The sequence below is a fragment of the Cydia pomonella genome, chromosome 18, assembly GCF_033807575.1.
Source record: "Cydia pomonella isolate Wapato2018A chromosome 18, ilCydPomo1, whole genome shotgun sequence".
Classification (NCBI taxonomy): domain Eukaryota; kingdom Metazoa; phylum Arthropoda; class Insecta; order Lepidoptera; family Tortricidae; genus Cydia; species Cydia pomonella.
Window position 1 is genome coordinate 12,793,638 of NC_084720.1, and position 26,156 is coordinate 12,819,793.

The window sequence follows — 26,156 nt, forward strand, 5'->3', positions numbered from 1 at the left end:
ATATAAGAAAATAAGTATTATGGAAATAATATGAATGAGTTTTTCGGAACTTATGTACGAAATATCATTTGATATTTTATATTTACCAGTCGCTTTTCGGTGAAGGAAAACACCGTGAGGAAACCGGACTAATCCCAATCAGGCCTAGTTTACCGTCTGGATTGGAAGGTCAGACGGCAGCCGCTTTCGTAAAAACTAGTGCCTACGCCAAATCTTGGGATTAGTTGTCAAGCGGACCCAAGGCTCCCATGAGCCGTGGCAAAATGCCGGGACAACGCGAGGAAGAAGAAGAGAGACAGATAGTGTTTCGTTTGCGCATGTTAATGCGATAGAAAGACAGACAGTGTTCCGTTGTCGTATCGTAAACGATTGGCATGCTGGCTACGCCCCCAGGGTGCCAAGCCAACATGCCAATCGTTTGCGCATATTAGTGCTATAGAGAGACACATAGCGTTTCAGTGTTGTAGCGTAAACAATTGGCAAGCAAAAGCAAACAAATGCCAAGCCTCTGCCTCCACTCTATCCGCCCAACGATATTTAGGATGACCAACAGGATTCTAATCAACTTTTGGAAAATTAATTATTTCCATGTTATGCAATTTATCAAAATACCAGAACAGTTAGGTACCTCGCGTCCAAGCTAGACATATTAATGATACCTACTTCCAACGCACCGTTTCATGTTCCAATGTTTTTTTATTAGCTTGCTGAATATCCAACAGCTAGTTCAATTTCCATGTTAGCATAATAAACATACCGTAAATTAGCATGCAGTTGTACGCAACTTTATGATGAATACCGTCTGCATCGAACGTAACTAAGTATTAATTCTGCGTCATTAGGATTGATAAAAGTCTGAAATGTGGACGCAGCATTTGGTTACGACATGCGTGGAATGTATCTGACATATTCGAACTACATGTGCTTTCAATGCCTATGAAAAAAAAGGTAATTTATTATTCTTCTTAATACACATCACAGTCGCCAGGACATGACCTACAAGTATGTAGCACGGGCTTCACGAAATACATACCTACCTAGTAACTTGAAATGGAGAATTAATTTCGGTTCTTAATATTAGCTTGATTATGAGAAAGTAATATAGTCATTAACAAAATTGATGACTAACATACTGACTGGCACAAGGCAAATTCGACTTGTTTTGATGACAGCTCTAGACATGACAACCGGGCTACTAGAAGTAATTTTAAAGAAATGTATTATAAACTCGGAAAACTTTGTCACGCACGACATTAGCCAGGTCAGAATAGTCTGTCAAAAAATGTACTCAAAAACCGATCAATACAGAGCCACAGAAGGATAATAAAATCGATTATCGAATAAATCAAATTTACAAGAACTATGTAGTCACACTAGCCACATCAAAATAAATTGGATAAGGTTTATTAAACCCACTAAATATTACAGAACATACATCAAAGTCATTACAGCAAAAATATAATTAAATCCTATTGAGTCCAACTATTAACTGTCGGAGTTTGACTAAATAGTTTCTAATACCTATATAAAATTAATAAAGCTAAATATAGAAGTCGTTAATAGAAAGCATTAATATTTCTGCCGGCAGTTGGGATGGAAACCACGTTTGGTATTTGGGCACAACATGGTATTATTTATGACTACATTTAAGATGAGATTTGTCGATGTTAACCAAACGATATATAGGGAAAATGCCGCCCGTGTGTTTTTTGTTACATATTTTCAATTAATAACACAGTGGGCAAAGGTATATAAAAGTATTCTTGTATTCCAAGGGCTAAGTGTTGCTTGTGCTACCAAGGAAGAGATTTATCTACCTATATGTTCGAGGAATAAGTGTAGGTAATTACATATTTACTTACTAAACAGGTACTAATTTTCTAAAGTGCGAACCAATTATGGACCAATTGCAGGAAGGGTGTGACATTCAATAACCTGTGCGGCAGAAATAGTTACCTATAATTTAAACAAATCTGTTCCCAAAGCCATTATATTTTTATGTCAATAGATCACGGTTTGACCGTGATTCATTTAATTAATTTCGTGATCCGAAAGGTCCGGATTGTGCTGAGCGATATGGCGTTACCGCGCGTTGCATGCAGATTGAAAACTCTACGACCGTAGGGCAGTCGTGTCGGACTCGAACGCGGGAATCGCGGGAAATCGGACTGTCTATGGTTTTAAGTGTTTTTTTTTTCTGTGGACGGATTATGGTTTGGATTGAATTTTAGTGGAGTTTTAAGAATAACGGAATGAAATGTGATGCTTTGGTGAGTGTTCATTTCAAATGTCCTGATCCTGTGTTTCACTTTGTTCTGTGAATAATTTGTTAGGTACTGTTGTGTTTACTCTGATAACAGTGATAACCAGCAGTTAAGGATAACATTAAAAAGGTTCTATTGTAGTGTTTTTTTATATGATAAAAAATGTCAACATTAACACGGCCACCATAAGTATCACCATAAGGCATTAGCTATCCAATAAATGGAATGATCTTTGCAGCTTTCAAAATAGAGTAAGTTTTCTATTACCATAAATCTTCTTATTCGCCTTTCAGTCTTTAGTTAGTAAGACTTGCTTTATTTGTCTTTCCAAGCTTGTTTTACTATATGACGTATAATTTAAAATGTTTACGACCTTTTTGTTAATAATAAAGTTTAACTTTATTGTCTCATTGTGTTGTACCGGAAAACTACATTTCTCGCATGACATATGAACAACTATGACAGATCATAAAAATAATTGCAACTCGTTAACAAGTACTTAATTATACCAAGTTTACAGTGAAAAATGAGTTATTAATTTATTTATAGTGTATCTATTTTATTATCTATTGTCTTTATCTCTTATTCATTTTATCTATGTATCTATTTTATTTTAATAACCTATGTGATTTACCTACGTATTTTTATTGACTTTAAATCCTGTTTGTGAGCAAAGAATCGGTTGAAGGAGTGAGTAAATACTCGTAGGCTCTAATACTTATTAGTGAAACCTGTAGGTTTTTTTATATTATTTCATTTTTAGGGTTCCGTAGCCAAATGGCAAAAAACGGAACCCTTATAGATTCGTCATGTCCGTCTGTCTGTCCGATTATGTCACCGCCACTTTTTTTAACTTTACTTCATTTATTTGATGTCATTGTAGTTAGTAATCATTTTTAATACGAATTGGAAGTAGGTATTTTTATTGTACAGATGCATCCATTCGTGCTACAGCCTCCCAAGTTCATACTATATCTATGTTTATGACTTATTGATTACACAACTCACAAGCACTTTTTTTGTTTGTTTAACTAACTAAATAAGTCTTAGGTATGACATGTATCAGTTTCCTATAAAAATCTATATACCCCTGCATAATATAGGTATTTTCTTTTTACTTAACTATATTTATTTATATTTTATTTACTTTAAAAGACACTGCACCTACTTAATTTTTCTGGTTTAACCCATTGATTGACTGGTAGAGAATACCTTAAGGCATTAAGTCCGCCATTTGTACCTTCATGTATTGTGCAATAAAGATTAAATAAATAAATATTAGTTTATATAACATTATATTTAACTTGTTAAGAGCTAAGATAGTCTACAAAAATAGTAAGGTAGTTTTAGATCGCAAGTGCGAAAAACGGAATACATACGCGTAAAACCTGAATTCTTTATATATTATACCGCTCAAAGTGTGCATTGAACTATTAAAAACGTTATTAAGAAATTGCCTCGGAGCAATTGGTTCTTGAGAAAGGGGATTACGCGTTTTTGCACTATAAACTCGATAGGCGCTGTAATTCTATTATGGCTTTACATAGTTCTCACCTCCCATTTTTCTTCCGCGTGCCGGTTGTCAACACTTTTATGTCTTGCCTTATTTTCATACGTTATTTTATAACACTTAACAAATAGAGGGTTTTAAAATACGAATTTGCCATTAATATATAGTTTAGTTAGTTTATATTTAATTTATAATGATATTGATTAAGGTATTAGGTCTCCTGCATTAAAGTTTGTATGTTTACAAATAGGTTTCTCCGCGGCTTCCAGCATAAGACACAGACTATGTATATGTATTTTACTGGGCAAAGCTGTTCTCTTGAGTCCAGTGCACGTCCTTTTCTAAATTTTTGCTATATCTGCTTTGTACGTTGTTTCTAATAATTAAAATTTAAATAAAACTACATTTTTTTAGTACTTTTTTTGTTGAGCACTCAGGGATTTTTCTCAATGATTACATTATATTCTCCATGTCATAGGAAAAGGCAAAACACATCATTCCCACGTATCTGGAAGCGTAGGCTCCTAACAAGTGACAGTCACGTGTGTCCTCAGGCTAGACGAATGCGTGAAGTTTCACAGTAATACCTGCCAATCTATTCTCAGTTGTAAAGTGCCTATTAGAAGACCTTATCATATCGTCATAAAGTGACTGGAAGGTTAGTAACAGCTGTCGTCGGCTATACTTGTAGAGTTTGTCCGAAAAGAGTCGTGGAATATATAAAAAAAACTTATACATATACGACTCTTCTGACTCTTCTCTTTCCGAACAGAGTCTATAAATTTTGCCCGTATGTAATTTTACTCTTACAATAACTGCTGAGCAATTGAGGGTCAACTTACACTGGTAGCTCTGCAGTGCAGTGGTCGACCACTTTGTGATAATTGTGTTAATCATGAATACATGCGACTATGCTTTTAAAAAGTTATTTTATAACTAAGATGTAATGTCCATTAATTTTAATGATCAATTGATCAAATTAAATAACCTGTCAGTCTGTAATATTGACTCAAGTAAAACATCTTTTTATTTGGCTTTTTATGGGTATTATTCACAGCAAAATATCGACATGTTGTTTAGTATTAGTTCATTAGAGAGTCATCGATGTCAATACTGCAATCTAAAACTCTAAGCTATTTGTTACCTTTTAATGACTAAACCGTTGAACCCAAAACGTATTTGTCAAATAGATGCACAGACGGATTCCGAGAGGAGATCATATAGAGAAAACCATTTATTACCAATGTCGTGCAGTTAACAATGATTCATGCTGCCGAATCTGCACCGTGTTAATATTCGTTGTGCATTCACCGAGGCACCTAAATTAAAGTAAGCTACAGCTACATTCGAGTATTCGTGGTTTAACCTTTTCAGTTTAAATTAGTCTTGTTGCCACAAAAAATCTCTTCAATAAGAAATACAATTTGTAGGGATATGATTTTCCATGGCGATTACTTTTTACTTAAGTACAATATAGTTTATACCGATACCGTATAAAGGATTAAATTGCCTTATCGTGTCTTTTACGTGATTTGGATGAAACACGGCAAGGGATGGTTATGTCCATTGACCATACGCTAGCCGACATAAGTTGAAGCATAATTTATTCTTTATGAGCTAATTAATGTTGATTGAGACAAATTGTTCGAAAAATCTACGATGAGAGTGAACGTGTCATTATCATTAATTAGAAACTGCTAACAATAGAACTGTTAATTTACAACATCGGAAGTGAGCTAAACGTTATTACATTCCTACTATAAAAGTTGAAACTGTAAAACGGAATCAATGGCATGCTTACCCATACCCATTTCGTTCCGGCACATCCAAGGCAATTTCATAGCGACGTGACGCAATCTCCAATTTACAGTGAGGTTTGCTGTACGACAACGTTTATAAAGGTACAAGATATATTTTTTTACATAAGAAGTTCTGTATATTTGACACTGCTCGCTAAGAAATATTAATAGACCTAATCCCAATGAATACCTACCTAACCTTAGAATAATCAGTTTTAGCATGTAAGTACTTTAGAGTATATTTTACAATTGTATTTGCATGTATTTATACGTGAAAGCAAATAAATGTTCTGATTCTGATTCTGATTCTGAATATATATAAGCACCGTTAGGGACAATTAAGGGGAGTTAAGTGTTTATTTGTCCATGTATGCATGTTTGTTCCTGTTGCTACATTCGTGGCACTCTTAGAGACAAACCGCCTGTGCTAGTTTTGATGATTCTTAATGATATAAAAGTACGAAATAAACAACATTACTACTAGGGCTTGTAATATCGGACGGTTCCCAATTCCGGAACTGATTTTCGATATTGAGTCCCAATAAACCAAATTGGTTCCGGAATTGAGGTTCACAATATTTTTATTAGATTTTTTAATAAAACACAACAAAAATGTGGTATTCTGATAAGTACTTTACGTTTATCAATGAAAGTATTGTTTCATATCAATGAAAGTAATGAAACGTTACGCTTTTTGTTTGATTTTTTCTCTACTTCCTAATTCAGAATATAGTATTTGCTGCTACAGGACCCGACGGCTAATTTTCATTTAATATTTTTTCATTTATTTATTTGCATCCAATACACTACACAGTATAAACAGTATAAGTACATGAAACCCAGGGGTGTGGCAAAAGATAAAAAAATTATATTTACGAACAGTTAGTGATTATAGCAGTCAAAAAGTCAGAGCGAAATAGAATACATATTATAAGACAGAATAAAAAAACATGTTTGCTGGTATAAAGATTAAGAAATAATAAAATTACACTTTCAAATAAATATCAAATGAATATAGAGAAGTATATAGAGAACATCTAATAAAATCGGCCTATTGTAGTTGCATTACGTGTTTCGGTAGTAATTACTACAATCAGACGCCTGTATTGTAATAAAGAAAAATCGGATAATATTTTAGGAATTTAAAAATCATCTTTAGTTTTCATTCTGAACATCAAAGCCAGTGGGGAATGGGGGAGATAAGGGTTTGTCGGAATTATTAAGGGCTCATCATTTAGGTTTTCTTTCATTAAACAGCAAATAAAAAATCTGAGTAATGCTGAGCCGAGGATCGAAGCACGACCTTCGCTTTGTAAGTCGGACGTATCACCTGGGCTGGGCTACGGGTAAAAAAATATAATATATAAATGCGACTAAGAAATTAATATCTTTATATTATCGCCATAAATTTCTATGGCGTATCGTCTAATTAAAGCTATGAATTTGTAGCTGATGCAAATTTCTTTACGGAACTTTACCAATATTTCACCAGATGCGCATAATTGACACACTTTTACTGATCTTTCCGTATTATTGAGATCGAAATTTAAATGTTTCATAGGTATAATTATGCAAAGATCTAGCCGGACGGGCGCCATCTTGGATCGATATCCGTAGATCATTACAACGCTGCAATTCATGCTTGTGTAAGTTTGAAACAACGCCTTTTAATCGATTTCCTTCATCAATTACAGATTTTAACGCCATGCGAAATTGCTATTAGATTCGTTCACCTTCATTTATAAATTTTATTTTTAAACATTCCAAAGGTATCTTTAATGTAGTTGCTAACTATATATTTTATAAATACCTATTATTTAAACTCGAAGGTTACATCGATTTTCAGTTTTACATTATCGCCTTAGATTTCGTTCAAAATAACAATATAGCTATACTGATTTACTGATCCGATATTGCAGAGTTTGAACTCTTGGCATTAACAATATTTGCATAAGTAACTTATATTATGTAGGTAAGCCAACTGAAATTAATTGAGTCATAGAAAGTATTTTTAAAATTGTCTATTGCGTCTCTGGTTCCTGTTCTGTTGCCGGTTCAGTTAAAAATACAACTTTGTTCTGTTATCTATGCATTTAATTAGATACCAGTACCACAACAGTTACATAAAGATGTAATCGGTACGCACAGTTTTAGGTACCACTCGTCAGACTTGTAAGTTAACGCTCCACATAGTTTAGACTCCTCCTATTATCTCGTAACTATGCTATGCCAATAGGCACATGTTTCCTAAGTCTGGAAAAACTAGTTGTTCACTAAATATAGGTATAGGTTAGCTTAGTCAACGAAGATTTTATGAACTATAGCAATATTTAAACGGCAAATAATTAGTCTCCCTATTCACATTCTTCAATATGTAACATGTATTAAGTCAAGAGTCATCGTAACGAGTAATATTCTTGCATTTAACGTGAGGTCAACCGAGGTTAATGTTTCAAATTTTTGAGGGATTTATGTATGTAGTTAGTTGCTAGTCTTGTAATCATGAAAATGTTACTAATATATGCTCGCAACTAGAGGCATTGCTACTTAAACATCCTAGATAAAAAAGCGATTAGGGAAAGATTACTTACTAAGTACGCCCTTACTACAAAGTCCTATAGACAAAGAGAACCGGTATACTACTAAATAACGTTTTCCTTCTTCAAATTACACTCAGTTTCGAACTTAGTAAAAACAAAGGCAATATGTTTTTCATTATAGGTTGTTTAATAGTCGAGCCACTGAGTTTGATGGCAATCTCGGTGGTTTTATAGTCAGTATCGCGTGTCTACCAAGCGCCGCTGTTACCTACTTACATGTTTAACACATTGTTGTGTATTGGTCGTAAACTTTACTTAGTATAAAGAAAAGGAGGAGGCAAGTATATGCAAACACGGATTCAATAACAAGTTTAATTCAAGACCTTTTGGTAATTTAGTTTTACTATGCATTAAATTTTCTATTCAAAGAACTGGAGGAATCGCTCTTAAATATTTATTATAAGTATTATGTCAGGACAATGGTTAATGGACAGCGCTACGATAGTGTGTTTTCATTTCTGATACTTTGATCGAATCCTTACGGTGTTTAATATGGAGTTCAAATATGCGCTATAAATGTTTCTGATGCGACCTTAATGCGTTTCTAAATATTTCCTACCTAACTAGTTACAAATATATATATATTTTTGTCTAAAAAGCTTTGTTGTGTTGTTGGAAAAGAAAGAAAGAAATTATTTATATCAATGCATAAAGTAATATAGGTAAAAACCCGGACTTGTTTATGAATTATAAATATAATATAACCGTATAAGCCAATTAATTACATCATTCATCATCATCCAATCGGATGTTACACTCAATCAATTTCCAATAACAACGGTAATTGTTTGTTTGAAACCTCGGTTTTATAGTTTATACAGTTACCATAAAACTCACTGTTTTGCTATAAAGAGTATAAAGGATAAACTTACTTGCTGAAAATGTAATTATTGAATTGGATTATTTACTACGTAAATTAGTTACCTACAGCTAAACGACTATTGAAACCGAGTTAGACTTGCTATATGATATAGGTTATATGTACAATAAAGGACCCCAAAAACCCTAAATTCCCTAAGGATAGACAATTTCTTCGTATCAGCACAGAATAAGTAATAGTACTACCGTAAAGAAAATAAACTTTGTACAAAACTGAAGTTTGACAGCGATTCAGGGACCAATCATGCTGTCCCTGTCTAATGTATGACACTATCCCTTTCGGCCATTTAGAGTTGTCAAAATTCAAGTCATTATCTTATCTGTGGTTGTGCACGCAAAGGAACGCCAAGTAGTGCCAACCCTAATAATTACTCGGAGCAATGCTGAGCTGAGCGGAGCCGGAAGGATCAGTTTCGCCCCCGGTTAGGGATTGCAAATCGGACTGATTTTTAATCCAGCTGGGATTGGGCGGATTTTGGCCATAAACCTAAACCTAGACATACCCGTACCGAATTGGGTCTTACTAAACAATTTTCAATATAACAATACCCATATCACATTACGGCGTAGGTATACAGATCAACATTGCACAAGAATGCATAATTAGCAATTCATTGTAATTATTATTACTACCTCATTCAATTGGACTAAAATATCAAATATTTATGTAATGGCGCATCCAAACATCCGAACACGGAAGCGACCAGCCAATATTACGTGTAACAAATAAACAGTCGGTAAAGGGTAATTCAGAACTGGTGCACTTTCCTTTTGACTTCACTCTGTTGCAATCTGCCTTTCAAAACGTTAGCTTTCGGTTTCACGAGATGTTTCTGGCTGTTCAAAATACCTTTGTCATTAACACTTTCATCGCTGAGCTACGGTCGTAGCGGTACGTCGTAACCGATAACATGGGTTTCCCGATATGAAGCGGAAATGCTTCGTAGAGGCAAAACAACAACGTGTCGTGATTAGCGCTGAATGGGTTAACCTAAATTGGAAACAATATAATTAGTTTAATCTGCACAGATATCACTAGGGTATTTGTATATTGGCTAAAACAAACGTTAGGAAAATTGGATCTTTTCTTCTGTCTGTCTTTAGACAAACGGGTGGAAATACTCAATCTAACATTAACAGGAAAGTTTGTAATAATGAAATCTACTTTTCTAATTAATTAATACTAATCCATAAAAAATTACGGAGCAAAACAGTGGTTGAAAAATTTCTTTTGAGTTTGATAATGTGATGTGCGTGCTCGGGACCGCGGATATCATATGTTTATGATTCAAAAATGTAGAATTTTAATTAGTTGTAAATTATTAAAAAAAAAAAAGAAGTCGATGAATCCCCTTAAAAACAAAATTGCGCATTTTTAGAAGCAATTTTCATACGTTTAGCTCTTTTGCATAAATTGTTACAAAATAAATGTAAGTGCGTTTTAGACCTATAATCTTGACTATTTTTCTATCGATCGACAGTCAAAAAATCAAGATAAAGTCGCTAATAGAGAAAATCCTTAAACTTTCAAATATTTTTAATTGTTTTTGTTTTATTTTGCAGATTGTGTAGTCAGACTTGTCTCGCTGAAAACATGCTAAATATAATGCAAACGTATATTGTAGGGTATAGGGGTTTTTTTCTTCAGCCACACCGAATGGACTAGGCTCTAAGAATATTTCATTTACAAAAACTTGACACAGGCAACCTTTACGTAGTGAAAATGTGAAATTAGCAACTCACAGTCGCGTTTACGGCTAATATAAAATTACATGGGTATCTGGTCCCAACGTAAACTATTTAATTTATAGCATTTTCAGTTATACGCTAAAAGCAGTAGTAAAGTGCTGGTTTATTATTATAGCTCCTGAATCTGCGACTAGCTTCAACCTCTGAACTTTATAAGTACTCCTATACGTAAGTCACTATTAAACCAAAATGCAATGTAATTAGGAACATTAAGATTTATCACTCCTCCAGACTCCAAGTTGTTAAACGTTGAATATTCTTGCCACTTTCTTTAATATCTTCTTCCTCGCATTGTCCCAGCATTTCGCCACGGCTCATGGGAGCCTGGAGTCCGCTTGGCAACTAATCCTGAGAATTGGCGTACGCACTAGTTTTTACGAAAGCTACTGCCATCTGACCTTCCAACCCAGAGGGTGAACTAGGCCTTATTGGGATTAGTCCGGTTGTAATCAAATGATATTTCGTACATAAGCCCCGAAAAACTCATTGGTACGAGCCGGGGTTTGAACCAGTGACCTCCGGATTGCAAGTCGCATGCTCTTACCGCTCGGCCACTAACGCTTTTGCTACTATCTTTTATATATTATTTATTGAAAGTTCTACTTTTGATCGGCCCTATAATGCCGTAAAACGGACTTATACCAAAACGATGTCATGTATGAGATTAGGAAAGTGGTGATTTAGATGTCAAATATATTATTATAGTTATTACACACAATTACATAATTTTACCATAAAAAGATGGCCGAAGTGTTGGTACATTTCTAATACATTCAACGAATCCATTAAATTACGAGGTTTAGGGTTATATATTTATAGAAAAAGTTGGGCGTTTTAAAATTCTAAAGGTGCTTTAATACTTGTGGAATTAATGAGGTATCCAGTAGCTTTACAAAAACTGCCTTAACGGTGTCAAACTGATATATTGACTACCGTCTGCGTAACTTCTATACATCTCGCGTCTCGCTCGCACTAATATGCGAGTACGAGCGAGATGCATAGAAAGTAAGTTAGGTACGTACATAAAAAAAAAAAAAATATATATAAAAGATAGTAGCAAAAGCGTTAGTGGCCGAGCGGTAAGAGCGTGCGACTTGCAATCCGGAGGTCACGGGTTCAAACCCCGGCTCATACCAATGAGTTTTTCGGGGCTTATGTACGAAATATCATTTGATTACAACCGGACTAATCCCAATAAGGCCTAGTTTACTCTCTGGGTTGAAAGGTCAGATGGCAGTCGCTTTCGTAAAAAGTAGTGCCTACGTCAATTCTCGGGATTAGTCGCCAAGCGGACCCCAGGCTCCCATGAGCCGTGGCAAAATGCCGGGACAACGCGAAGAAGAAGAAGAAGAAGCATTAACGAATATTAGGTGGTCAAAGTTCACGGCATTATAAACCTTAAACCACTAATTATTAGCGGTGAGGAGTTCAGTCGGGTTTTTTGAAAGTGAAAACACAGAGAGATGAGATATTAGTGCGAAGTTATTTATTGGAACCCGGATCGACGTCTCAAAACGACGGTGTTTAATTACGCAGAGGTATTGATAAATAGTCTAATAAATACTTTGCCTTCCAATGCCTGAGTGGTTTGGGCGGTACGGACGCAAATACAGGCATATTCACATGAATTACTGGTTCTTAATTGGTGAAAGAAATCTCTAGGTTTCCATCAAGCGCTTCTATAATTACTACCCGTCGATGCGTGTGAAATATTTCGATTAAAAGTGAAAATAGATGGCGTGGCGATGGTATAAAAATTAATACCGATTTTAGATAATAAAGTAAGGTATGATGTCGTATATTAGTTTAAGCTTTCCTAATCTGACGCGGAACGGTAATTTGGCTCGGCAGAGATTCTGTAGGATTTAACGGAACATAATAGCTGTTCCTCCGAATTCTTTGCAAGCTCAGTAAAGTACATACTGTAGCGTCAAGCATCTTTGTATTAAAAAAAAGGTACGCGCACGTCTAAATCCAGAAAGCAGAAGGATATGCTCAGGAGCAATTCTTTTTCAAACATCGCATGGGGTAAACTTAAGTCCTGGTTAGGTAAAGTCCTCGCAGATAATTATAACACTACCTGTTTATGCCTCGAAAGTTAGCTTACGAGCAACGCTCTCATTAAAATAATAATTATGTGATCTTTAACCCCGTGAGATTGTTTTAGCGAATAAAAACGACCTCTGACCGCAATTAAAACGAAACTACAATGTTTATTGACATTTTAACCAACGAAGCGGATTGTCTATAACGCTAAGACAGAAAAGGGTGTCCTTAGTTTAGAGTTGGCGACAGATACGACATTTTATACAAGGAAAACAAGATAGACATATTAAAGAAGGTTCCGCGTTATTAATTTTAAAATAATATCCAAAATACCGACTAACTAATGTAAATGAAGATATTAAAAGAGTGTTCTTTATAAATAATATCGTATAGTTTTCGTTGTAGTACGTAGTAAGTACGTTTTGTTAGTTTTTAGGGCTATTGATTAATAACGTCAAAACATAGTCTTGGCCGTTTTTTACCCCACTACTCGCGTGTAAACTACGTGAAATATCTCAGACCCTCATCTATTTCCAACAAAGTTCTTATGTACCAACAGTGAGTAGCAGAAATATTGTAGCCAAGTAAGCGGACTTCACACAATTTTTTTATAACTTTTACATTCTCCTCGCAGCTGTAGTTTATTACTCATTTTGAACTTCTTAACCTCTTAATGACTCCGGCTACTTGCTGCTAATCAATTATTTTTAGATTGAACCTTTGCATCGGCTGTCAAGAGTTGAATGAGCTAACGAAAGTTTGATGAGCTGCCCTAAAATCGATAGAGATTTAAAAATAAGTTTTAACGTCTAAATAAATGATGATGAAGTCAATAGCTAATCATCGATATCAATTTCAATAAAAAATAACGGAATACAAAATAGGGACGTAAAACGAAGTTTATGGCTAACTACTGCGAAATCTTCGCAGTTGAGAAAAAAAATGTATTAATTTTGTCAAAAAAACTAGGTAGTAGTAACAAGAAAAGGTGAAATTTATATTATAAACATATAAATAAAGCCTTATCATTTACAACTGAGGCTTGTCTAACGATATATATATTACACAAAGGAAGACATATAAATAATAAACATAAAAACAATCATACACTGCAGCCCAAACACAAAAAAACTGTTATAAAACAATGTGTAAACGAATCACAACAATCGGTTTAATGACGCTTGAGATGCCCAAGCGCAGACAAGATTATCTATATAAAAACAGTCACATTCACGATCAATCTTGTCATCAATGAATTAAATTGTATGCTTTGATTAATGTGAAGGCGTCAAACGTTCGAAGAATAAAACAATAAAGACAACAATGCAGTAGCTCGACCCACGACCCGGGTCGTAAATATCGGTGTTCGAACAACAAATCGACGAGTCGAGAGATTAGTGTTAATGTATGCGCGGCCATTCTTTCTGTCACCCTTTGTTGCCGCCTCGTGTTCCTAAAACAAGAAGAACTTAAGCTACTAAATTGTAATAAAACTGTATTTTATGGGATCCCATTCGAACTTTAGCGGATCGAGCGCCGACATAATGGTTTATTAATGCGTGCGTGGGTTTCCTTATTTTAACGCACCTTTTAAAAGTTAAATGTGTTATAATAAAATTATTTCCACTATTTCCTTATCTACTTAATATGTGGTCTGCATAGATCATAATACTGTAATGTAGGCGTGCAAAATGTTTTGGCAGTTTGAGGAAATAAGAGCACGAGTAGCGTTGAAATCTTTTACATTGTGTTGAATCAGATGGGTCATTCTCAAATTATACAACTGCGGTCTAGTGTTGGTTAAGACTCGAGTCCTTTGAGTCTTCTGCTTTAAGACTCGACTCAGTTTTTCAGACTCTTATAATTAAGACGAAACTCGAGTGCTTTTTGACTTATTAGAGTCCCGAGTCGTTTGTAGAGACTTGAGTCTTTTTCGGAGAACTTGTACTTTTTTACAAATAACTTCTAAATGCGTTGTCTTTATGTAAAATTCATGGATGTACATAACATAAATCATACAATAACGCCTATTTCCTTTACTGTAGTTTAGGTAAAACCTATAAAATTGTTGACTGACTCTTTATTCGGAGACTCGAGTCCTTTAGATTTGCACTTAAAAAAAGACTCAATATATATATAGCCGCTCGACTCGGGACTTAAGAGACTCAGAAGTTTTTTAAGCTTTGAGTCTCGTAAAAACGAGTCGAGTTCATCAATAACAAGCTATATAGCGATAAATAATATATACTAAGGGTAATAAACCTACATAAATATACTATAATTAAATATACATACATATATATTAATTTATGTACCCAGTGCAAAAAATACTATGACTACGATGGACAATTAACCAGTGAGCTTGTCGAAAAAGTGCTTGCGTAACATGCGCTTAAACGTGAGCTTGGTTTGAGCTGAGCCTGTCTGATGTTGAGTGAGTGATCATTCCAAAGCCGGATCGCCTGACGGGGAAGGAGTTAGAGACAAAACCAGTACGATGACAAGAAACAGTAAGCTGGAGACTACGGGACTCGCGAAGGGTGCAACCTGTTCGGGCAGTTATAAAATGAAATTTGGATCTAAGATAGTCGTATGGTTTGAGGGAGTTTAGACGCAGGTACAAATCCAGAGAATAGCCCAGATAATATCGACTTAAAAAAAACAATTCTGTATAATTTCACATAGGTACTTTGGTTTATTTTGTTGTTTTAAACTACAATTTCTAAAATGAAGTACCGGTTGATAAGGACTTATTCGTGCAATTGAACTCCAGTATTAGCTCCTTGAAGATACGCGTCCTATTAGATCATCATCTTCCTCGCGTTGTCCCGGCATTTTGCCACGGCTCATGGGAGCCTGGGGTCCGCTTGGCAATTAATCCCAAGAATTTGCACAGGCACTAGTTTTTACAAAAGCGACTGCCATCTGACCTTTCAACCCAGAGGGTAAACTAGGTCTTATTAGGATTAGTCCGGTTTCCTCACGATGTTTTCCTTCACCGAAAAGCGACTGGTGAACATCAAATGATATTTTGTACATTTAAGTTCCGGATTGGAAGTCGCACGATCTTACCACTAGGCCATCACCAGCGCTTATAAGCGAAATAAATTAAATGCGACCTATTGGATGACATGTATATAAAAATGTTTAGATATAATTGCAGTTTTTTTTTATAATTTACAGTTCAAACCATTAGCCACCAAACATAATAAACTTAAAATCTTCAAAAAAAGGTTACTGACTTTATTACCATTTGCAAGTCACGATATCCCATTTGCATAAAAATAACACTAATATTTTATGATGTCTGCTCTGTGGTACCTATATCGCACAAATTATGCGTGGTTTATTGATTTGACATACCTAGGCAATCTAGAAAAACTAGAATATTATTTATTTTAGCGTCTAAAACGCTACAGATGTACATTATATGTCATACATTATTCATAAGCTTGTCGATTTGTATAAGTTTTCGAAAGTAGCGTATATATGTGATAACTGAATTTTTCGTGCATATCATGCATATGAATATTGATTAGCTGTACGAATTTGTGTTTATTTTCTTATTTATTTACCTAGGTCCCTCATTTGCATTAATACACCGTTTACGTGTCTAACCGAAAACAAATGAAAGGTATAAAGTTTATAGTTCGTTTTGGATTACATGGTCGGTGCCCCTAGTGTAAATTTCATTTGATAGCGTGACGTACTCGTTTGCGTTAAGTGTCATTTTGTATGAGATTTTTAACCGACTTCAAGATTTCAAAAGGAGGAGGTTATCAATTCGGTTGTATGTTTTTTTTTGTTAATGTTTGTTACTCCATAACTCCGTCATTTCTGAACCTATTTAGATTTTTTTTTAATTTATATATATATACAGATTGGTCCCGTTTTTGTCAAAACTCATCAGAACTGATGATGGGATCCATGAGGAATCGAGGGAACTCTTCAAATGTGAAAGGCATACATATAGTGATTTTTGTATTTTCTTTATCAAATCAAGCATTTACATTTTAAAAAGTGACATGTGATGAAGTGGAACTGCTGATGATGATCAGAATGGAACTCTTCAACGACGCATAGTACACGTTTGGCAATTTGTTCGCTTTGCTTGTTTGTCAAGCAGTTAGGTTTTCAAGACACATATTTTATATTTCCATCCTATTTCGTTTTTTTAATAATTATCTGGTGCTTTTTGTATTTTATGCATGGTGTGAAATAATTTATCTTAAATACAGTCGAATACCTTATTGCGGGTATCTTACCAGTCAACCATAAGGCAAATCTGAAATGTGTCAAGGTGGGTGCAGTGACAAAAAAAAAATGTTACCTCCTTTTCTACAGAATTAGGCGTAGGACGCCGTCTTTTTAATTGCATTGTATGAAATCCAAAATCAACAATAAGCGTTCTTTCACCGGTCTCCCTCATTGAAGTCGGTTTTTTATCTTAAAAATTATTAAGTTAACAAAACGTCCCGCTTGACGCGCTGTTCAAAATCCCAGACAAAAATAGACAACGCAAACGCGCACGCTCGTCACGGTGTCGAATGACATTTACACTAGAGATTTGTTTTCCATGTGAGTCGCTTAGCTTCAAACTTAGGTAAATCCATCTGTCTCATTATGCGATTTTGGTATTATGAAAAGGTAATAAGGTAGATATTTGCTGAGAGGGTCGAATGGATTTATCTGAGTTTGAAGTTAAGCGACACATGTAATAACTCAATACTTCCAGCAAATGTAGTTTTAAAACTCATATTTAAAATGAAATAATGTGAATGAAACCGTAAAATTTCAATCAAGATATTTGCTAGGTATTTGTTTAATTTCGGAATAATTATATAATCAAAATAAGTAATCAGCATTTTGCTGAGTAAGGGAAGGTCGAGGATATCGAATCTTTTTCAAGTGTTCGTTTCCTGTTGAAGAATTTTTATATGTTTGGCACGTTATGGAGCACTAATTTATAAATTATTGGTCGTATTGTGAAATTATGCCATAAAGAAATAGGTAGGCTTACAGTGCTCACTTTATACTTAAGAGGAAAGGGGACCGCCATTTCTTCATACACACCTAGTCACCTCATTTTCCTCTATGGATATTGATGTTATGGAAAATATGTTTGCCTAATTTGATATATATTAAAATATTAAGCATAGCTATGCCTCTACGTTTGTCTTTTTTTCGATTTTTTGATTAGGTATTGTAAAAATTAAGAGTTGATTAGGAGCGAAAAATAAATTTCATACAAATTTTTAAATGAGCCTAACTCTTATAATAATTAAAAATTAAGAAAAAAAATGGTTTTCTGTAAAGTCGGTTTACGGAAGATAATTTTGCGTGATAGCGTCATAAGAAAATATTGATGGAAAATTGCATTTATGAATTGAATTGAATTATTATCACTGAATTATCATTATTTTGTATAATACAAAGAAGGAGTTACCATGGAGATCTGTCCACAACGTGACACTTTTTCGTGCATGCTACCGGTGTTCAGCAATTTATAAGACGTTATCACGTCAAAAATCAAACGTAGAGACAATCGCTCCGGTTGATATATAATATAATCAATTGTGTCAAAATATTTTCAATCATGTTAATATCTAGAGAAGAAAATGAGGACTATGTGTGTTTGAAAAGGCGATTTCGCGCGGGATTGCCACTTTCGTCTTAATTCGTGTCGGTTACAAAAAACGTATCTCTACAAAGCAAATATATAATTGAAATCAAATTTAGGGCATACGCAACGCACTGACATTAAATTGATATTATATTATGATAAACAGAATAGCGCCCCTGGTGGCGTATTCTGATTGCACATTTCTGGTTGACGACATTTAATTTTTGACACTGACAGATCATATCCATAACAAATCTATAACCTGTTGTAACAATAAGCGACAGGGATGTAACGGCTTGATGGGTTTTGAAGTACTTACCTAGACATGGAGTGTCGTTCAAAGCCACTCATAGGCAATGGATTCAGTATTTAAAAAGCATCGCTGAATAATACAGTGCGTAAATCCAATACGGGCAATAAACTAAACCAGATATATAATTTATTCGTATTTTAAGTTACACTTAATTATGACCCCGTAATTATTTTTTGAGAGTTTACCGAGCAGCAATGTACCTACTGCAAAAATTACGAGACAACATGGCATGACATTACTTGTGTATAAATAAAATAAATAAATATTACAGGACATTATTACACAAATTGACTAAGTCCCACAGTAAGCTCAATAAGGCTTGTGTTGAGGGTACTGAGACAACGATATATATAATATATAAATATTTATAAATACTTAAATAGATAGAAAACACCCATGACTCAGGAACAAATATCCATGCTCATCACACGAATAAGTGCCCTTACCAGGATTACAACAGATTATTACAGGGTGTATTGCTTTACATTACGGGCCGAATTATTTTCTATGGTTAAATTTTCAATGTAATTCTAAATTTATCTCAATATACTTCTTAGGTCCTATGCTAACCACCGTTTATATATTCGCCCGTATTGAATTTACACACTGTATAATGATGACAAAGTCTAACAAACCAAATTTTCTCTCACAGATAGGGCTGGCGGGAACACAAAGATGATTGAGCACGAAAATTCAAACTTCCACAAGATGCGAGTCCAAAAGTCAGAAGCCACCTAGTGACAAGCAGAGAATGACTGGCCGAGCGTATCTGTGAATTAGTTGCGCGTACTCCAACAGAGATGGCGCTGATATTGCTTCTGGTGTTGGCGGTCGGTGCTGGCGCTTCCACACCGGGCGGAGAGGTGGCGCTGGCGAACGTTACGAGATTCGCTACCGGAGATGCGTTTGCCCTCGTCAGTAAGTATGAAAACAAAATAAAATGTTGATTTTTTTTATATTTTTAAATATATTTTTATTCATCGCCTGACATACCTAAGTATGTCACTTTCACTTCGACCCACATGTTTAACTGCTCTTGGTAGGGCAGTGATTTATCGGAGAAAGGCCGTCATCTAAATTAAATTTGTATAAGTAAAGCCTGACCAGTAATATATGATCACGCGCCATATTGCGCAATTTTATTGGAACTACATTTTTTATACTAAACTGAACTGTCACCCTATACGTGAGATTAACAGCGCCCTCTTGACAATGATCATATATTTCTGGTCGGTTTTTAATTTATTTATTTTTTACCTACAGGCTCAGTGAAAATAATTCTAATTTCCAATAAAATATTTTTTTCTTCTAGCTTTTTTTTCTAGTTCGACATATATGCCTCCAAAAATTATATTTTTGTATTTCAGGCTCCGACTGTGGAATGACGCGCTGCATGGAGGAATCTCACGGCACCGCGCTGCCCATGGGCGGCCAGGGCTGCGTGTGTCAATGCGGCCAAGATACACCCGCGTTTCGTGAGGACCAGAGGACGTGCGTCGGCCATATAGACGGTATGATATGTTCCAAGTGGTCTCAGTACAGAAGGACGAATATCAAGGCCTTTGGGTGAGGGTTGCGTAGGTCAATACGGCTAAGATATACTCGCATTTCGTGACGACCAGATGACTTGTGTCGGCCGCGTAGACGATAAATATAATCTATGGAGCTGATGATGAAAGATGAAAGTATGATGGAGTAACATCAGAAGGATTAATATGTGTCAGTGTAGCCAGGACACGCTCACCTTTAGCAAGGGCCATAGAGCTTTTATTGGACACATAAAATAACATTTAAAACAACAAAAAAAAACTGTTTATTTTTGCTAGTTCCTTTCTGACGCTGTCTGAGTATTCAAATACGAGAGTTCTTGCCTTATGACGGTCTTCCTTACGAAACATTGCATAAATTATATTATATGTAAATTATATTATATTTACCTTAACCGAGATATATTTTCAGAATGCGTGATGGCGAGCTTCGGCCGCGGCGCGACGAAGCCGCAGATCCCACTGGTGTTTTTGCCGATGAAAGGACAAATCATGTACCCTTCCAAAGAAATTATTTTTACGGGTACGTTTATTTCGTACTACTTAATGCTTTGGCGTTTTTATCTTCAATATTTAATTATTTTTAGTATATAATTGCTATTCAAGACAATGTAAACATTTGAATGAAAGTAGGTAGGTACTTATGTACTTATGTACCTAAAATATGAATTAATATTATATTATTTTCTGCTTGATGAAGGAATAGTAGTCAGTAGTAATATTCTACACTTAACACACTCGAAAATAAATAAAAATGTGCCATTTTTGGCAGCGAAAGTGAACAGCAATCGCTGATTTCAAACCACTTAATTTACTATAAGAATGCTCATTCTGGCACTGGATATATTATATCGTTTAAAACTATAGCAAAAGATAATTCCGGTACCGGGAATCGAACCCGAGCCTCCTGGGTGAGAGCCAGGTATCCTAGCCACTAGACCATACCGGATTAGTCAAACCTGCTGAAATTTTCCCTCTGTTTCAGACGTGGACGACGCGGTTTGCGCAGTAACCAGTGCGCAGTATCTGTCTCCGTCTGGGTGGGTGACGCTGCGAGATCTACTCGACAATGATGTGCCGTTTGGACTGTATCGGGATGAGGGAAGCACTTTCTTGCAGGTGAGAATGAAAAAAAAAGTTTATGGAGTTTTTTAATTCAACAAAATAATAATTAATTGCATTACTTAGTTAGAAAAAGCTTTATGCCGCATAAGCTAGGATTTTTGAGTCTGTTGACGACGTCAAATTTCCACAGTCAAATTAGAACCTTAAATCTGAAAACAACACTCAGATCAGGCTTATAAAATATTGTGTTCAATTGTCCACAATAATTTGAATCCTTAAGAATTTTCGTAATCAGATATCGGAATGTTCCTCTTAAATTCCTAGTGTAAAATATTAGCCTACAAAACTTTATTTACTTCAATCTGAAGAAAAAAGTCAGCAAAATAAAAATTGGTCCAAAATTACATGAACAAAAAAGAAAGACAGTAGCCATGTAACCTTCTATCTGATTATGTACTTTCGTACAGAGATTCGTCCGATGCAAATTAAGCTTGTAATTGTATTACAATAAATATAAATAAACAAAAATTACGTCTTTGAATTGTCGCTGGTTTTCCTCAAAACCAGATCCAATCATCAACAAGGCCGCAGAAGGCATAATAAAAGTCGCTGCCATATAAACGAGATCACTAATAAATGCTGATAAACGATAATACCGTTTTTATGATCCCGATTATAGTACGATATGTGGATTGATTCGGTTGTGTTTGTATGTATATTGCTGTTACAACGATGATGCTTTAATTAGTAGAAAAAACATATAATAGTTATTTACGATACAAGTGCCGAAAGTAGGAAATTGGCAACGAGTGGCGATAAATTAAAAAACGACCGAAGGGAGTGTTATAAATCGATACGAGTTGCGAATTACCTATTCGTAAATGTATCGTACAACGTTTTACACATATGGCCCTTTAAACTTTCGACATAGGCACGGAAAGTGCTCATTCCCGCACTGGTGTGGGAAAGTAGCATTATAGAATAGAATAGAATAGAATTAATAGAATAGAATATAATAGAATAGAATAGAATAGAGTAGAGTAGAGTAGAGTAGAGTAGAATAGAGTAGAGTAGAGTAGAGTAGAGTAGAGTAGAGTAGAGTAGAATAGAGTAGAATAGAATAGAATAGAATAGAATAGAATAGAATAGAATAGAATAGAATAGAATAGAATAGAATAGAATAGAATAGAATAGAATAGAATAGAATAGAATAGAATAGAATAGAATAGAATAGAATAGAATAGAATAGAATAGAATAGAATAGAATAGAATAGAATAGAATAGAATAGAATAGAATAGAATAGAATAGAATAGAATAGAATAGAATAGAATAGAATAGAATAGAATAGAATAGAATAGAATAGAATAGAATAGAATAGAATAACATTTATTTGTATAACATATTTATACTATGTAGATACATAAATAATTATTTAAATTGGATATAAATTAATAACTTGATATTGATTTGATATCGATATTTTATTTTATTTTCGCATTCAGGATTTGAATTTAAATACAAAGCTCTGAACATCTGCTAGTAAATTATATTTGTTGTCTTGGATTTGGATAGGAAGTATAATTAATAATCAAACGAACTTACCTGTGAAGTTTGATTACAATTATACGAGTATCCAAATCCAAGACAACAAAGACCCGCCCTCCATCCCCAAAAATGAAAATAAAATAGTCTTTGTTAATAACACAAAAATAACTCTGAAATAATGACGAGTACTGGAGGAGCGATGTTGGAGCAGGAACGCAGCGTAGCGAGTGAGAGGGACAGCGCGAACTTGTTAGGGTTCCGTAGCCAAATGGCAAAAAACGGAACCCTTATAGATTCGTCATGTCCGTCTGTCTGTCCGATTCTGTCACAGCCACTTTTTTCCGAAACTATAAAAGCTATACTGTTCAAACTTGGTAAGTAGATGTATTCTATGAACCGCATTATGATGTTCACACAAAAATAGAAAAAAAACAATAAATTTTGGGGGTTCCCCATACTTAGAACTGAAACTCAAAAAATCTTTTTTCATCAAACTCATACGTGTGGGGTATCTATGGATAGGTCTTTAAAAATGATATTGAGGTTTCTAATATCATTTTTTTCTAAACTGAAAAGTTTGCGCGAGAGACACTTCCAAAGTGGTAAAAAGTGTGTCCCCCCCCCCGTAACTTCTAAAATAACAGAATGAAAAATCTAAAAAAAATATATGATATACATTGCCATGCAAACTTCCACCGAAAATTGGTTCGAACGAGATCTAGTAAGTAGTTTTTTTTTAATACGTCATAAAAATTAAAAAAAAAAATTTTTTTCATCAAACCCTTACGTGTGGGGTATCTATGGATAGGTCTTCAAAAATGATATTTAGGTTTCTAATACCATTTTTTTCTAAACTGAATAGTTTGCGCGAGAGACACTTCCAAAGTGAAAAAATGTGTGTCCCCCCCCCCTGTAACTTCTAAAATAACAGAATGAAAAATCTAAAAAAAATATATGATATACATTGCCATGCAAACTTCCACCGAAAATTGGTTCGAACGAGATCTAGTAAGTAGTTTTTTTTTAATACGTCATAAAATTTAAAAAAAAATTTTTTTTTCATCAAACCCATACGTGTGGGGTATCTATGGATAGGTCTTCAAAAATGATATTTAGGTTTCTAATATAATTTTTTTCTAAACTGAATAGTTTGCGCGAGAGACACTTCCAAAGTGAAAAAATGTGTGTCCCCCCCCCCTGTAACTTCTAAAATAACAGAATGAAAAATCTAAAAAAAATATATGATATACATTACCATGCAAACTTCCACCGAAAATTGGTTTGAACGAGATCTAGTGAATAGTTTTTTTTTAATACGTCAATAAATTAAAAAAAAATTTTTTTCATCAAACCCATACGTGTGGGGTATCTATGGATAGGTTTTCAAAAATGATATTTAGGTTCCTAACATCATTTTTTTTTAAACTGAATAGTTTGCGCGAGAGACAGTTCCAAAGTGGTAAAATGTGTGTCCAAAGTGGTAAAATGTTGAACAAGATCTAGCAAGTAGATTTTTTTTAATACGTCTTAAATGGTACGGAACCCTTCATGCGCGAGTCCGACTCGCACTTGGCCGCTTTTTAAATATTATATCTCTAAAATGTGTGACTTGGATGGCACGATAACGTGTTTACGTGTTTTAATATACAAATATAAACTCTGTGTTTTGCCTATGGGCGTAAGTACAAATTTGTTCCTTAACTAACTTAAAACTAATTAAATTTAGTTATAACAGATTATTAAATTATTACTAAATTGGACAAAAAAAATTAAATAATAAATACAATTCATACAATTAAAATAAGAGAAAATCTAAATATCAATTCAAAGAAACAACATATAATTCAACTCAATTCAAATAATATAGAAATAAATAGTTTACAATTAGATTTAAATGTCAATGAAAAAGTCATTAATGGAGTAATGTAACATAAAGTTTTTAGTTGCTTCTTAAATTGGTTTATGTTTTGAGTTTTTATATGTTCTTTGGAAGCCATTCCTAATATACTTGTACGCAGTAAGGCCGTTTTGTGTTTCTAGCTATATTATTCTGGTATTGTAGCCTCACAGGAAGTCCGCGTTGCTCAGACACCATTGTGAAAAGTTGCGGGTTGCTTTTGACGAAATTTGCCACTTCAAAAATATATAGTGCCGGAAAAGTCAAAATATTTAATGACTTAAAATATAGGACACAGCTTTCTCGCATGTTGATACCACAAATCGCCCGTACGAACCTTTTTTGGGCTATAAAAATAGCGTCTCTATAAACAGAGTTGCCCCAAAAAATCACTCCATACCTTAATATAGAGTCCACAAGGCCATGATACGCAGTTACCAATGCCTTCTTGTCTACCATCTTAGCAAGAAGTGTGCAAATGCTGACTTGCTTATTTTTTTACAAACATATTCTATATGATCTCTCCAAGTAACTTTATCATATCATCAATCATAATAACTACGGAACCCTACACTGAGCGTGGCCCGACATGCTCTTGGCCGGTTTTTAAATAATATTTACTGTTCTGCTACATTGCTTAAACTTGCAATTTGTAAACTGTGGGACCATTCCACAGATACGCAAAACGTCCACTTGTCAATCCTGAAATACAAGTACTAACAGCAATACTTCTAAATGACCAAAGTTGGACCTTATATCATTGAAATAAGGTTTACGAATTATATATTGACGGTGACCGTATCAACAACATGTCAAGTTGCTATTCAGGTGCTGTCATGCACCAATCTGATAACGATATGTTACGGCGCCGTATCTACTCTGTGGGTCTACATTTGGACAATATAAAAACAGATATACATCTGAATATTGATCGCGATTAGTATGAAATCACTATAAAACATTTTCTTTTACACTCGTGCTCACACTGATATATAGCTAAGGAATATTTAATGTTATAGTTAAGGAATATTTTTCCGTTTTACATGTAGGTAAGTAATGTGTTGGCAGAATGATGGGAAAATCATGGATGACCCAATAAGTACAAACGCTGCATTAAACATGAAGTTCCAGCCTTGAGATGGAAATAGTATGTTAAAGGGTTATTTGTGTTAAGGTGTCCAAGACAGCGCATCCACAGCTAGCTGTATCAAAATAAAGCTCTTAAACCATCTTCTACATATTTAGTTCACAACTTTTAGATACATAATGGTGTATTAGGACGAGACAGATCTGAGTGAAATGGCGTATAAAAGAAACA

At 34.6% G+C, this 26,156-nt stretch overlaps 1 protein-coding gene and 1 non-coding gene across 3 annotated transcripts in view; one reads left to right on the forward strand and one right to left on the reverse strand.

The window, feature by feature from the left end:
• The window catches only part of LOC133527354 (uncharacterized), a 99,640-nt gene that overhangs the window by 66,522 nt on the left and 6,962 nt on the right, over positions 1-26,156 (forward strand). The window contains exons 1-5 of one of the 2 annotated variants that reach the window (XM_061864303.1): positions 840-2,270; positions 19,436-19,701; positions 20,151-20,294; positions 20,743-20,853; positions 21,316-21,449. In XM_061864303.1, the coding sequence (XP_061720287.1) occupies positions 19,584-19,701; positions 20,151-20,294; positions 20,743-20,853; positions 21,316-21,449 (507 nt within the window). In that variant the 5' untranslated portion in view covers positions 840-2,270; positions 19,436-19,583. Of the gene's footprint in view, positions 1-839; positions 2,271-19,435; positions 19,702-20,150; positions 20,295-20,742; positions 20,854-21,315; positions 21,450-26,156 lie in introns of those variants that run through there. The other variant, XM_061864304.1, reaches the window with a different exon arrangement.
• On the reverse strand, positions 21,208-21,279 carry Trnae-cuc (transfer RNA glutamic acid (anticodon CUC)). The gene has a single exon. It is a non-coding gene; the product is annotated as a tRNA-Glu (tRNA).